The 16,064-nt window shown below is 42.6% G+C and overlaps 1 protein-coding gene across 2 annotated transcripts; it reads left to right on the plus strand.

Moving 5' to 3' along the window:
* The first annotated feature begins 49 nt into the window (after positions 1-49).
* On the plus strand, positions 50-8,229 carry Sh3beta (SH3 domain binding glutamate rich protein Sh3beta). 2 transcript variants are annotated; one of them, XR_013307189.1, is made up of 5 exons: positions 50-364; positions 1,647-1,829; positions 2,609-2,698; positions 5,379-6,050; positions 6,131-8,229. XR_013307189.1 is itself a non-coding variant. In XM_077631185.1 (4 exons), the coding sequence occupies exons 1-4, from the start codon at positions 320-322 to the stop codon at positions 5,820-5,822; spliced, it is 762 nt and encodes a 253-aa protein (XP_077487311.1). In that variant the 5' UTR covers positions 50-319; the 3' UTR covers positions 5,823-8,229. The 2 variants fall into 2 exon arrangements, 1 of the variants encoding a protein (XP_077487311.1); XM_077631185.1 differs by having other exon boundaries at positions 5,379-8,229.
* Positions 8,230-16,064: the final 7,835 nt, after the last annotated feature.

Below are 16,064 nucleotides of genomic sequence, written 5' to 3' on the forward strand. Positions count from 1 at the left end.
GAGCGCGTCGCAGGAAAGGGCACCGCCCACCCCCAGCACGTGATCCGATGACGCCATGCCCTGTCTTGTTTTCTTCGTGATGCTTGTTCTTGAATCGTCCAGTTTTGTCGGCGGGCGCTCGCTGTGGAGAGGTGTGTGCGCTGTTAACTGCTCCGCGCCGTGCTGAGAGCGGCAACTTGTAGTGCTGCTCAGACTTCGGTGATCACGTCCCCTGTGCACAGCGAGCGAAATCGACCGGTCGCCGTTGCTGCGGAGTTTGCGAGAACTGCTGGTTGGTGGAGTTCTCTAAGTGCCTGCACTGCATACTGGATAGTTCAGGATGGTGATCAAAATGTACGTCTCCTGCATCTCCGCCAGCAAGGAGGTAGGTCGTTCGACAACGCCGGCTGAGGTGGTGAGGGAGGGACGGCGGGGTGGGCAGTCCGACTCCTTATTCAGCGTGTCCGCACCGCAAAATGATCACAGCTTGCGTCGCACCAGACAACGAACGGCGTAAAGACGGGAAGCACCGTGCAACAGGGCCGTTGGCAACTGCCTTCACGGCATATCCTGTTTACTCCGGGCGCGTTTCTTCCGGAGCGCGGTGTCGTTTCCGAGGATAGCGGTACGAGCGGCGCGTCCCCGAGTCCGCCGGAGGGGTTGGGTCGCGGCGTGCGGCACCACCCTGCGCGCGTCTCGCAGATTGCGCAGGCTCGCACGCATGGGTTGCTGCCAGCACTCTTCTCTTCTTGGCCTCTGCGCGGGCGTCTTTTTCTTCGTGCAGCAAAAACCAGCAGAATATAGTGCGGCGCTGAAATGCTGGCCAGTCGGGCTATGCGCCGCTTTTTTGTTTTTATTCTCTCTCCCGCGGTGTTGGTCGGAAATTGAGCAGCGAGTTGCTACTGTGAAGATGCTAACTGGCTGCGCGATCGTGACTGCGTGATAGGGGAGCTGGATTGGTATGAAGTAACGGTGACCTTACAGAGCAGCGTTTACGTTTCCTGGCTTCCTCGCAAAATCTCGCCGTCAGGTTGCATTTGCGGTCACTCAAACTGAGTGCTTCAAAGTCAACTATAAATATCGCTGTAAAGCTATCCACGGTGTTTGCGCTGCCTCTCGGTGGCTTCCTGTCATTTGTGGGACTGTTTGCACAGCTTCAAACGGGCATGCACCGCTGCTCAGTTGTCCGTGCCATATGGTATGCATGCGGTATATGGTATGCATGCGAGCACTTGTACTTTAACGTGCGATCAAATGCACGAGAAGGACAACAGAAGAGCGTAAAATGGTTGCTTAGCAATGATATGTTTCAGCGGCAAAATAACATATACTCGTAAAATGTGCGTGAAATTTGAAGGACTTGATGCATTGCCAGCATTTGTAGAGCTGCAACTAAATAGCTTCTAGCTAGACATCTTAGAGATCTGACAGTGTGATTGGCTATTTTGCCAGGTAGAACAGCATCAAGCAAACTGCAAAAATCCTAATTTGATTAATTTGATGTCTTACACAGCACAGCTGTGGCCCCTTTTATCAATATCTGCTTTACAAGCCATCACCAACCACACCCAAAATTTGCTAAAATTCTGCAAATTATGAATTGAACAGTGTAAGCTACCCTGCATGGCTAAGGTTACTGATTGATTCTACTCCTTTCTCCCTTCCAGGTAAAAAAAAGGCAACAGAGAGCTTTGATGATCCTGGAATCGATAAAGGTGCCATTTGAGTCTATTGATATCACTGAACCTGGCAAGGAAGAAGAGAGGGACTTTATGAAGGAACACTGCAAAAAGGTTGATGGTGTTCCAACGCTTCCACCACATTTCTTCAATGAAAAAGATTACTGCGGGGTAAGACACCAGTGACCATCCACATTGAGCATAAACTGAAAAACTTGAAGTCAGTTCCATGATCGTTTTATTTTACTGATTGCTCTCATTGCAGGTATATATTACTTTGCCTAAAACCTAAATGTGCGCACTCTTACAATCAGCACTTGCAGTAGTGCCTCATCGGTTCAAACATATGCCAGGATAAACCAAGAGTGAACCCTCCTTGTACACTGTGTTTAGTTTGCATCTTGAACCTGTAGAGCTACTGTGATTGAAGCTTGTGACTTTTGTCCAAATGATAACTGTTGCAAAACCCGACATTGTGTTTATGCAGGCGCCCCGCCGCGGTGGCTCAGTGGTTAGGGCGCTCGACTACTGATCCGGAGTTCCCGGGTTCGAACCCGACCGCGGCGGCTGCGTTTTTATGGAGGAAAAACGCTAAGGCGCCCGTGTGCTGTGCGATGTCAGTGCACGTTAAAGATCCCCAGGTGGTCGAAATTATTCCGGAGCCCTCCACTACGGCACCTCTCTCTTCCTTTCTTCTTTCACTCCCTCCTTTGCCCTTCCCTTACGGCGCGGTTCAGGTGTCCTACGATATATGAGACAGATACTGCGCCATTTCCTTTCCCCCCAAAAACCAATTATTATTATTATTATGCAGGCTTATGTTAACAGTGCAATTGCTGATTTGGCTCTGCTGCTGCATTGTAGCTCTGTTGCTGTTATTCGTTGCTCTGGGATTTTTAAATTTTGACCATGCCACATTCTAATGCTATTACTGTTGTCCTCTGCATTAGGATTTTGATGATTTTGACCAGGCTACGGAGGAAGACAGGTTGATCGTTTTCCTTAAGCTGGACCCTGCAGAGTACAACCTAAATGGATCAGTAAGTGCATTTAGAATTTTTTTTTTTGCCGTGCATCTTCCGTTTACCAAAGGAAGCAACTCCCAGGACCCGACAATATCTTTAAAGGTCCCCAAACTATATTGACAGAAAATGAATGAAGACGGAAGTTGAAGAAAAACAGCAGTGGTTAAAACTCTGAGAGCAGCAAAGATGAATGGCACTGATATTACTAAATTCAGAACCCTTTACCTCAGTTGCCTCGTTCCTTGTTTTTGTGCAGAAATTAATCCTGTGCTTGGCTTTTTGTCAAGAGCACGTTTTATCTCTCTTGCTGTCATAGTGTGCATTCATGCACTGAAGAAAAAAAAAGCCTTCATCTTGTACTTTTAGCTGGAATGAACAAAATGTGATAGTGCATGCAGTGGCTAATTTAATGCCTCTGGCAAAGCTGCAGGCGCATACACGTCGTCTCCCAAGCAAATTTTGCCTTAATATTTAAGCAAGCACTGTTGTCAACAAAAATGAACTGCAAGTTCCTATCTGTGCTTACTAGATTGTAGTAGGCCCTGTTTAATGTATATAACATGGTTTAGGAATTTAATGCATGCAGAGTTGCTATCTAGATTATTGTCTGAATTTATAATTTTTCATGGTGATCCAGTAACAGCATTCGTTAAGAGGAGAGGCAGTTTCTTGTTGGGTGATGTACATTAGCGGATAAAGCGACCTGCATCGACATACTGAAGTATTTTCAGCGTGTCAGAACAGAAAAAAAAAACGAAGCCTTTCAAAATGTTAGACATGGGGCACTGTCATCATTGACCCCAGAGAGCTGTAGTAACGAGTCATTGAATACAGCTTGGATACGCTTCAGGCATGCTTGCACAAGATTTGCTCATGCTCTGAATTTGTGGGCTGTCTCATCACACTGTGATAATATACCTGGTGTTTCAGGGAAGCCGATCACTAATTTCTAAAAATAGGGTAAAGAGAAGCTTTCTGCAGCATAGTAATAATAGTGTTGATGGACATCGAAAAATGGGAATCATGTTAACTAGTAAACTGATTAACTAAATTTAGTACTTAACTTTATAACTATTACCAATAGGCACCTGATTGCAGTTGGCGATTTGTAGCTGGCTGTTGGTAATAATCATATCTGTTATTAGAATTTTGAAAACACATTACTCTCGCCGCTGTGGCTCAACTAATTTTGGCTACAGGCGCTTTCAAGAAGCATGCAGGCAAAGCAACCCTTCCAGTGCACATAGCTAGTCGAAATAGCCAAATTTTGCCGAGCCACAGCGCCAAGGGTAATTGCATTTTCGAAATTCTAAAAACTGATATGGCTATTACTAACAGCCAGCTACAAATCTCTAATTGCAACCATGTGCCTATCAGTTAGCTATTATAACTCAGTTAATCACTTTGCGGGTTAACATGATTTACCTGTTTTTTGACGTCCGCCAAAACGTACTACTATGCCGCAAAAGCCATATTTTTACCTCAAAAAGCCTATTTTTAAAAATTAGTGAATGGCTTTTTTTGAAACACCTGCTATGCTCATTTACAGTAAATGCTCAGTGCTGTATCCTTATTCCCTTCTAAGTTTCATAGCGGCTGTTGCTTTTCTCACGTGGAAAAAAATTTTTTTTTTCTGTCCAAACATGACCAGCACCATTTAATAGAAAACAAAAAAGTTTGCAATGACACAAAATGGACACTATCTAAAACACTAGATGCTATGCTGTACACTATTAATCAGGGAGAAACCTTAAGGAGGAACAGCAGCGTAAGAATTCCAGGGTGTCAAACAGAAGTAGTTTTGTTAGATCTTGCACCTACCTAGTTTGCCTGTTGGTCCTCTAAGGCTGAACGCTCCTAGTTCAGCAAATCACTGAACTTAGAGTGCTGTTTTGGACCAGACGCAAATAAAAATGTCAGAGGAGTTCTACTTTATTTGAACTTTCTGCATTCGTCTGTCAGCCAGTGCTGTAGGTATGCTGCATTATAGTTTCATTGTTCGTTTTGCATTTGTTAGCTATTTGCTAGCTATAAAGGGCATCTGAGTGCATTGTACTAATGGAGCTAGTGTCAGAAAGGTGTATATATAAAAATGCCAAGCATCGAAGACATAAAAGTTGGTGTCCAGAGAAGTGCCGCAATTGTATGAAGTGCACTATGTGTGAGGCCTCATTATTTTCAGCTACCTGCAATACATTCTGCTGAACTTATTCATTTAGTACCACAGATATTTGCAATGTGGTCAAACCTGTTTTTGAGAGATATCAACACGAAATGAAGCCAGTAATTTCTTGCTTCTTTTCACATCCTCTAACTTTACATTACTAGCTCGCTTGCCATGCACACTATTTAAGTTACGTCTTTTTTTTTTGTAGTCTGCGTCATCAGCATGAAATCTGTAGCACAGTTCAAGTTAAACTGGCTTTGTCTCGTCTGGAAACAATGTGCGTTTCAGCTGCAGTCTTCAATATTGCTTCAGTTTTATTCTTTTTTTCCATCCTTAGCACCTGTGGCATTACAAAGGGGTTTCTCTAACGAGAGTTTCGGTTCACGGATATCTAGTAAAAGTAGTTGCGTTAGGCTACATTTGACTTAAAAGCAAGAGGTGATTGAAAAGCAGCCAGACGTCGCACCTTGTTATGATCCATCTTGCCCCCAGCCAGTCTTTGCAAGCTTGCCTTATTCCTCTCTCCAGAGTTTGCTGCCTGAAGGTCTGGAGCCAATTATCATGCCTGGTGACAAAGGTGAGGGAGAGGCTGAGGCTGGGATGGTGAATGGCTCACGAGAGGAGCCTGCTGGTGATCATGTTGAGAGCATGGAAGTTGGCGAAGACAGCAAAGAACAGAAACAGGAAGGCGCCGCAGAAGAGGCTGGCGGTGATGAGAAGGGCGAAGTTGATGAAGGCGCTGCACTTGAAGAAGAGAAAAAGGAAGACATTGAAGAAAAGGATGAGGATGTGCCAGAAGCTGATGATGCTGCTAGTAAAAGTGTAGAGGATGCTGACAGTGCTCCAGGTGCTGAAGGCGATGAAGAGAAAACAGCTGATGATGAAATGAAACCTGCAGATGAACCTGCAGAAGAAGAGCAAAGTGGTGACAAGGAAGACATTGAAGACGATGGAGCCGAGAAAGAAGAATAACACTGCCATGATGTTTAGACAGGAAAAGAAAAAAGAAATTGACTTTCTCGTTAGCTTTATGTACACACTATGATTTCTTGTGGTCTGTTATGTTTCGTGCATGTAAGAGCAGTGTGTAACTTAAACGTTTTTTTTTTTAAAAATGCATACAAGCGTGCGACGTGTGCATTGGTGCCACCGCCATCAGTGCTTTAGAACCAGTAACGGCAAGCTGTTGTTGACTTCTGGGTGTATGAAAACAGCTAGCACAAGAAACGGGACGAGAGAAGGACACACCACGAGCTCTCTCGTCCCGTTTTTTGTGCTAGCTGTTCTCATGGATAACCAACAGGCCAAAATGCATGTCTTAACTAACTTCTGTGTTTGTCCTCAGTCTTTTCGTGCTGCTTCCTCTAGCCACACACCACACACACGGAATCACGTTCCTCTTTATGTATACATAAACACAAGACATTTCATGGAAGGGTTACATATACACAAGTAAATGCAAATGCATTTCAACAGGTCTGAAACACCCTTCACTGGTGTAAGCTTTTGAAAAGGGGATAACTATATTTAACATTCACCTGTCATGCTGCTAATATACAGCTTTCTGAAACCTTCCTTTTGTGAAAGCTTCGTTGCTTAAACAGCAGTTTAGGCTACGGCATGTAATTTTGGCTTTCGTCACCATACTACACAATAAAACTTGGTTCATCATCTTAACAATATTGGGCCCAAAAGAAAGGGCCCCCGTAAGAATACTTCACAACCCTTCTCTGCATTATACATTGACAATTTCTTCAGACTACAATGCTCAATTTCTGCGGCTCACATTTTTGTATATATCATTTCAGATATGATTCATGCTGAAGATGCTGTAAAGAAACAAAGTGCTAACACTGTGTTGATGTCCCACTGTTTAACGAGTTGTTTTTTTATTGACACAGTGATGTTCTAACGGTCTGCCCTCTTCTTTTCCAGCATGACCGTTCGTGTGCACCCAAAGCCTGCACAACTACCACTGCCTGAAAGAATGTTTTGCAACCATGTCTACTACACGCATTGTGGTTTGTCAGCATTCATCGCAAGAGCAACACTCTTGCAGTGCTTAGCTAGCAGGATTGCCTGCATAGCTTGTGTACTGCCTGTCCACTAACCAAGGACTGTGTGTTATTTGTTATACTCCGCACCAAGTGGTCTGAGAAGACTACTGAATTTTGTGCATGTTAAGCATGGGTGAGAAAAAAAATGACGGAAAGTCGTTGAGCCGTGACATACGCCATACCTAGGAAATGATCATTGGTCACATATTATAGGTGCTATATAAAATGTTGCATGATGGCATGGTCCAGCAGTGATTGTTCAGAGGCAGACTTAGCCTATTTTTAAAGTAATTACTGTACCAATGAAAACCCATTACAAATTTCAACACTTCCACAACATGTTATATGCGTAAGCCTTTCCCATGGCTCTAGCTTCTATTTCATAAGGTTATGTTGATAGTTTCGAACATATTAGCAATATACAGGTTGATAGTTAATGACAGTTTGTTAGGAAATTTTTAGTAACAGTGCCGAGAACGTGAAGAACAAGCAAAGACAGTGTTTCAGATTTTGCATGCATGCATTGTGAATTTTCTACCGGAGCTTTTAAACTAACCACGCGTGTGAAATAGTTTAGCAGTCTTTGTGTATGTTCCAGTGTGTATCATATGCACTTCACTGTACAGCCTGTGAGCCTTTCAGCCACCACAAGAAACAAGTGGAGTTGTGAGTGCAGACTTCATCATTACTTGTGATGAATGTGCTTATTTATTATTTTTGCTTCTTTTTCTCACTTTCGTTAAGACTGCTCCGATATTCCATGCTGGAGCAGTTCATCTCGAACAACTTAAATCTATTTATCTTGTTACAAGCATAGGTATTTGTAAGGACACAAACTGAATTTGTTAACGTTGTGGCACAATTATGTTGACGTAATTTTTATATGCTGCTCACTATTCACTAGTAAGTAGTGCAGTCTCCAAAGGAAGCAGCACTACTAGCTCAATGATTTTTCATGGTTCTCATGATCTGCTTGGAAACAACAGCATTAGATACATGTATATGCTCATAATGCACAAGTTATGTTACACTTTGACCCAAGTGTCTAAAGGTAGGTTTCTTGCTTTGTGAAGGGGTTGTGTTTATCTTTAATGCAACAAGCCAATTATTTTAGCACAGCTAGCTAAACCTTGTTAAGTGTTTGAAGAGCAAAGTACACTATATGTTGCAGTTGAGTTGCACGTGGAAGATATTTACGACACGTTAATGAGCATGTTGGCACGCAACTTGGAGTGAAACTATTGCTTGTTCTTTTTCTCCTGGTGATGGTGAAAGCCTGTATGCTGCCTTGTGTGATTAAATTGTTCCTTCACAATTGAAAAGGATTCTTGCATAGACACCAAACAGCAGGAGGCTTCTACTGAAAGAGGTTGCTCTTATATGAAGCATCCGAGACATTGGCTATGGGGCACATGTGATGGACACAAAACATCACCTTGTTTCTTCATTCCAAATAATAGAAACACGAGTGCTATAATAAAACATATACCATTATAAATTTCTGTAAATACTTCACCTACTGTGGTGGGTCACTGACAATGACGTTCGGCTCCCAAGCCCAAGTTCGCGGGATCAATCCTAGTTCATTGGAGGCAAAGTGAAAAAGACTCCCATTTGCCACATGATGTCTGTGCATGTTCAGACACGGAGGACAAATTGAAGTTGGATGTCTGTGCATGTTCAGACACGGAGGACAAATTGAAGTTGCCTTGTATCAATAGATTGCCTTCTTCTAATGGTAAAATGGCTAACTGAAACTGATCATTTGCTAGCTAGAAAAGGTAAAAAAAAAATGGAACCAGGTACTGAAATTACGCTGTTTTCACAAGCAAACTGTAGTGAAATCGTGACCAATATTAGATGCAGATTTTTTTTTTTGTTTTAGACTAGGCTATACTGGCATTCGCATCCAATTTAGTGGTGGGGAAAAAAAAAGTTTAATTTCTATATGCAATTTCCTCCGTAATGATGTACATTTTGCTACTGAACAAACCATAGCCACCAAAAAATCATACAGTAAATATTTTTTAAGAACAAAAGTGGTATGGAGTGGCCCTTAGTTACTTGAAGGAACCCCAGGCAGTTAAAATTTAATCCGGAGCCCTCTACTATGGTAAAGGCCCCAAGTTTCCCGCGATAACGTGAAAAATCGCAGACATAAGCGTTGTTCGCGTAATTTTGTGCTGGCGGCCTAATTCTCATTTTTTGATACCACTGTTGTTACGGGCATCAGTAGGAACAGAATGATGGAAAAATGACTAATTTACCTTATTTGCACAAGTACAACACAAGGTGGTGTTTGAGACCTCGGGAAAATTTTGAAATAAAATAATATTACAAGATCTCAAACTATTCTGGCCAACCATAGCTGAAGCAGGATCTGCTGCAGGTCAGGTTTCTACCAGAAAAAAGGTTTGAGTTTGCAAGCATGGTTGGAGTTAGTCAAGAATTTCCAGTCCCAGCTGCCGAGTGGCAGGTGCTTAAGAACTGAAATCCAGTGAGAGTGGCGGAGACTCGCAGTCTCTTTTCTAAGCAAGATGAATAGGGTGAACGTTTTGACATCCAGTCTTTCTGGGCTAGAATAGAAAAAGTCACCTCAACAGTCACTTCCATTGTAGTCGTTATGGAGAACTTGTGTCAAACAAGTGCCGTTCTTTGAGTAAAGAAAACAAGAGACATTACTTTATGCTGAGGTACAACAGCTGCCTTCAATTTCAGATGATGAACCTCTGAAGCATGCAAGGCAAGTGTTCGAAAATTAACTTGCATGTTTTTTTCCATGTTATGCTTCCCACGGAATTTCGAAGATTCTTAATTCTGCATCTGTGGAATTTGGCATTTCCCACTTCAGAAATTCGGAGACCTTAACTATGGTGTCCTTCGTAGCATATATGTGCAGCTTTGGGATGTTAAAATTCAACATACCTGTAAATGCTGCATATTTTTCTCTTCTAATGAGCACTTTCTGCAGAGTACGTTCGGTTTCTTCTGACCAAAGTCAGGTTTGTACATGACATTGCCACAGTTTTGAACAGCACGTATGTGCAGGTGGTAGCATGCAGAGGGACAGTTGACTATTTTTCTTTTTTAATGAGCACTTTCGGTTTCTTCCGACCAAAGTCAGATTTGTACGACATTGCCACTGTTTTGAACAGCACATATATGAAGGTGGTAGCATGCAGAGGGACAGTTGACTAATTTATAGGTTTTTCAGTGCCTTAGTGGAGGGCTTTGAATTGTGACAATCTCTTTATAAAGGCTCTTATAATAAAAAGTGCATCAATGTGTGGCCCACATGGCTTGGGATCAAGCCTGTGAACTTTAGTGTGACAACGAATGAGCGAATTCAGTAACGAAAACCTTTTTTCATTCTAAAGGAATTGAGTTAGTGTGGCAAAGAAACTGAGGAGACAGCTATGCCCATGCTATTTGGTCAGTTTCCTTGCAAACAAAAAAATTAGGTACAGTAGAGAATTTTTTCCAATGATGTTAAATGTAAAGCGACCACCTTCATATGTTGGTTCTGAGTGTATACGCATTGAGTGTTGTCAGTGGGTGCTAAGTGGGAAGTGACTATCTACTGCACAGGCCATTAATTTTTGTGAGTGACAACAAACATCTGTGTCAGTTTGTATGTTGAGTGAGTGAAGTGACCTGCAGCTTTAAATTTTTATGCACAACAAAACGACACAAGAGAAAATATGTTTTCACAATGATTTTTATTTCAGCACTATGTTCCCAGCAACATTTTAAGTTCTCGTGCTCAATGTGAATGACAATTCGATGCTGCACATACATTACTGCAAATAACCAATGCCATGTTAACACGTGCACAACAGGACTAGACATTCACACCAGATACACGAGCTGCTCCCAGCTTATTAAAGCATGCATCTAAATCATGCTTAAGCAACTGCTAAAGTTTTTTTAAAGACTCAGTTTGACAGACATTTTCGCAGAAATTTTTTTAAGAAAGGCAACGTAAGAGGCCTTTGCAGGCGCCCAGAAAAAACAAAACCTCTACAACCACGCCCTCCACTAGACATTCCTCTGAAGTGCACAGCAGTAATTAGATGCAAGCATATTGATAAAGTGCTCTACGCAGTGTGTTTTTGTTCGTAAAACTCCTTAACCTTTCCTTAAAGATGCCTACAACAGCAACAAATGCACTGATCATACGTTGACTATGGGCATGTCTGGGTTAGCCCAACTACGAAGTAAGCACAGAAATGTGGGAAAAAAATGCCTTAATTTTCTGGTTGTACATTTCGGCACAGAGTCAAAATGTCTCTTCCCTGAGCGTGCTTCACAAAACAGCAATGCTGTTCACTGTTAAAACTGCAGCTCGAGCAAACCTGAAGGCTTTAATGGAACCTCTCGCACCATCTGGTTTTTGTGCTCCACAGCACACTTGAAGAGGAAAAAAAAAAAGGATTTGACCCAACTGTCAGCCAAACATGCTGGCTTGGCAAAATCTGAACGAGCTTCTTCAAGCTTTCATGTCTGTTTTAAATCTGCTGCACTAACAAGTACCTGTAATCAGTAGTTAAAAAACTGATGGCACACAATCTATCAAAAACAGCAGCACCTACAGTGAGAAAAGTATCAAGACACTTTTGTGCAAGCATTATACCTAGTTACCACACAAGTTTTCTGAGACTGTACAGAAAGGAGGGAAATATTAAAAACCACCGGAAATCTCTTGACCTCATGATGTCAAAAGTACCATGCACTTTTACATGGGAGACTTTTGCATTGCCAAGCATACTTTAAAAATGTGTGGAATTTGTGCAACCTCAAACCAATTATTCTTGAATGCTAAATGCTCTTGTGTGCTGTGTAAGTGCTACAAAAATAAATGTTTTAGATGAATATAGCTGGAACTGCAGAATAATTGTTGCCCTTGAAGAACGCAATTGAGATGGACACAAATACTGGATGGTACATCGTAAAAAATCCAGGAGCTGAATGCAATTGTGTGCACGTACGATGCAAGCAGCTCGGTAGGGTGCACATCAAAGAGCACTTCCTCAGATTTTTACAAAAGTTATGAGCTGAAAGCATATGCAATCGTTAGAAATAAATAGGGTGATAAAGAAAAGAGCACAGCCTAGCCTGTAACTTGGAGGAAAGAAAAGCTTATCACAAATGCAATGTATTAATACAGTAGGAGGTGAGAGTGCTTTTTTTTTTTTTTGAGTTCTGAACAAAATGTGCAGTCACTACTGTGGTCTTCTGCCTTAAAAATTGGAGTGATGGAGTGTTTACAAGAGGTCAGACTAGCTTAAAGGCACACTGAGGACAATGTGATTCAATTTTTGTTCTCAGTAAAAATAAATTCCAGGCCTCTTTCTGGCTATGCTGATGTTTGCATGGCACCTAAGGACTCATTTACTGCTGAGAAAATTGCACTTAAAATTTTCCAACCACTAGATTCAAGCTCGTGATGTCTGCACTGAAAACAACTTCTTCAATATTTTGAAGTGAACAGCAGTGTAGCCTAGCCTTAAGGGTTCGTACACAAAACAGCGTCGACACTCCACAGTTTACTTGCAAAATCAGCCAGTGATGTCAACTCCTGTACTTCATTTTTTGACCTTTTCTAGATTAAAAATCTAATTTTCAATGAAATTAGAGCTTTTGTGATTAGAATGAGGTAATCTACTGATACAGGCTAAATTCAGTTTGTCTTCAGCGTCCCTTTAATGCAAACAAGGCTTTTTAAAAGTTCAGAGACCAACTATGATATGAACATCAGTGCCACTATGCCATGTTGTGCCCCTCCAGTGGTGCTGGTGGCACTAAGGATGCTCGAAGGGCATCTGAAACAATTTTTTCAACACAATAAACAAACCTGCCCAGTCACTGAACATGTGAGCACGTAAGAACAGGAAAAAGGATTAGTGTAATCAGTGGTACAAATTAGGATTGTACAAGCAGTGCCCCTTTATACTCAACAGGTCTCACAACTTTGATAAAAAAAAAAGTGTTCTGGAGCCTCTTTAAGGATAGGCATGAATGCAGGAGACCTGTTTTCATTGTGTAAAGCACCTGAAGCATGAGCAGCACTAATAGTATATCGTGTGGTGTCAGTAATTGTCATGGTTATGACATAGGTACAGTGGGAAATAACACTGATCTTGCAGAGTCTCACAAGCCCAGATAACACAGGTTTCCAGTTAACAGCGGCATAAACACAGCCAAGCAAGCAAATTAACCTAAAAAAAAGAAAGGCAAGCTGAGAAACAGAAGACCCCTGTGCTAAAGTTCTGTAGCCTTTTGCTTCTCCCTTTTGCAAAGCCTTTTACCCAGAATGCTAATATATGCTTAACAGTCATGCTACCATCAGTGGAACCAGTGTCTACAACTTCCTTACATCTAAAAGAAGGCCCAAAATAATGAAATGAGTGAAGACTGTAAATGGGTAAGTAGTGCTTAGCAATTATTTATAACGCAAAACTTGAATCATGCTCCAAAGCTCAGCCAAATGGCTACTAAAAAAAAAAAATTACTCTCATGAATAATAAAACTAATATTTTGTACATCACCTGAACCAACCTGCAACAACCCAGCATGTCATTAGACCAACAGCCTGAAGTCTTGCAGTGCACCCAATACTAGTGCTTACTCATGTGCAAAAAGACTGACAACTGCTTTGTGCAAAATGTGAAATGTGGCCTCGTGAAATATAGTGCCCAGTTCAAGCACATTTCTGAATATTGTACCCTGTCTCTTGACTTTTATCAAATGTGAAGTGCATGTCAGATGGTCTGCCGAGCTCATTACATGAATGGTGTGCTCATTGTTATAAGCAGCATGCCATTCACACATCACCAGGGCACATGCCTGGCCACAGTACTCCTGTTTTTTTACAAACACACTAGACTACCACAACTGGCATTGAGAAAGGCAAACAGTGCAGCATGTAAGCAGCCAAACATGTCATCATACTGTGCACATTTCCTCTTTCCTTATCCCTCTGCATGTACTGTTTGTCGAAAGTAAACGAGACATGGTTCTGTGATCCCATTGTGCCGGTGTTCGCAATATTGGAAATTCTGTCTACACACAAACGGTGCTGCAAAATGCTTACACAAAAGCAAGAAATGGCTCTTGAATGTTACAAGGTTGTGTGTCGGTCCACTTTAATTTTAGAACCCTTTTGTTCAAGGAAGTGCATATATGATGATGATAGCAAGAATGGCACACACTAGCACTACTTTTAGCCATTTATTGTGGCACGACCCCTTGCACAACTTTATAATAAAGATGATGGCTGATTTCAGTAGTTAACCCAAATCCACATTAGTTGCCCTGGCGCTGTATAGCCATTGTTTACCATTGTTTATCGTCCAACTGCTACCTAGGTCATGTGACCTGTGACCTTGTGACATCATCACAACCTGCCGGAAGCAGGCTTCAGATGAACACAACAGCTAAATGCAGGGAATGGCCACTATAAGTGACATGGAAAGTCGTTCACACACTTGTTTCGAGTACTCGAACAGTGGACTCTCTCGTGCATATACGACTATCTTCCCTGCCTAACGGGCCTGACACAGCTTTTAGTGTGCTAGCACTAAAAGGCTTCCAATCTCGAAAAAAACCTGTTGTCTGTCTGTCTGAAGCCAGCTACACCTGGAGAAATAAAATAAATATTACCACGACTGTTCCGTGCCTGGGTTTCGAATCTGCAGCAGCGCGAACAGATCAGCTTCGCTGGCCACTGCACAGGAACGCTATGCTATCGCCACAACCGATCATGCCTCGTGGCATATTCCTGCCACTCTTTTGCACTGTGCGCTGCACGTTGTCGTCTACATCAACTTCCATCCGTGCGCAATGGATCCAGAACACACCACTGTCGCAGTGAGCTCTTAGGGTGCATTAAGCGGTCCCAAAATTTTAGTGTGCTCCCACTAAGGTCCCCAATCACTGATTTCGCTGACTTTTCGCCTGTAGTCTGACCTTGAAACCCTAGCCTCGAAAGTGAAATGAAACGCGACATGCTAGTGCACTTACTTTGCATTTGGCCAAGCAAGCTTAATAGGCTGCAATTTTTAAAGACATGAGGAGCAAAACACTATCCATGGGAATGTGCATGCATGATAAGGTCAGGTTTAGAGCCCTAGACCACTCATAAATGACACAAATGTACTCATCGCTCTGCCATTAGAGTGCTGGACGACCGTGAACTGTTTATGTTTATGGGGGTTTAACGTCCCAAAGTGACTCGGGCTATGAGAGACGCCATAGTGAAGGGCTCCGGAAATTTCGATCACCTGGGGTTCTTTAACGTGCACTGACATTGCACAGTACACTGGAATCTAGAATTTCACCTCCATCGAAATTCGACCGCCGCGGCCGGGATTCAACCCGCGTCTTTCGGGCTAGCAGCCGACCGCGATAACCACTTAGCCACCGCGGTGGCCGGATGACCGTGAACTGTAAATTGTGGGGTTTAATGTCATGAAGTGACACATCGGCTATGAGGGGCACTGTACTGGAAGGCTTTCGGATTTAGACTCCCTGGGGTTCTCGCACAGCACATGGCAGTTTTTGTATTTTGTCTGCACCGAAATGCAGCTGCCGTGGCTGGGTTTGAATCCGCTTCCTTGGACTCGGCAGCCAAAGGCCAAATCCACTGAGCGAAGTGGTGGCAGTATGCATTTACAATGCTGTATATGTAGTGAGCATGTGCAGTGTTTTCACTCATTGCTGCATAACCTTCTCAGACATGCATTATGTTCTATTACGAAGAAAAATCTGAAAATTTGTGCGTGCATATTCCTAACCCCCTATTCCACACACACAAAAAAATGGAAGGGTTTTCATGTAGTTGAACAAAGCAGATGTGTGAAGAAAGCATGTATTTAGCCTGACTTGCTCATGGCTATGCTTTGCGGGGTCGTCAGCATGTCTGGCGACGATATATTAGACTCAAGCTCTGATTGAGGTTAAGCTGATATGATCTGTTTGCGCAGCAGATGGAAGTTAATGAAGACGACGATGTGCAAAGCACAGCGAGAGTGTTTTGCAGTTTAACACAGGGCGCGTGATCGTGAGCGGCGATAGCGCAGTGCTCTTGTGCAGTGGCCAGTGAAACTCATCTTTTCGCATCGCTGCGGGTTCAAATCGTAGTCGCGGCATTATTAAT

The sequence above is a fragment of the Amblyomma americanum genome, chromosome 7, assembly GCF_052857255.1.
Source record: "Amblyomma americanum isolate KBUSLIRL-KWMA chromosome 7, ASM5285725v1, whole genome shotgun sequence".
Taxonomy (NCBI): Eukaryota; Metazoa; Arthropoda; class Arachnida; order Ixodida; family Ixodidae; genus Amblyomma; species Amblyomma americanum.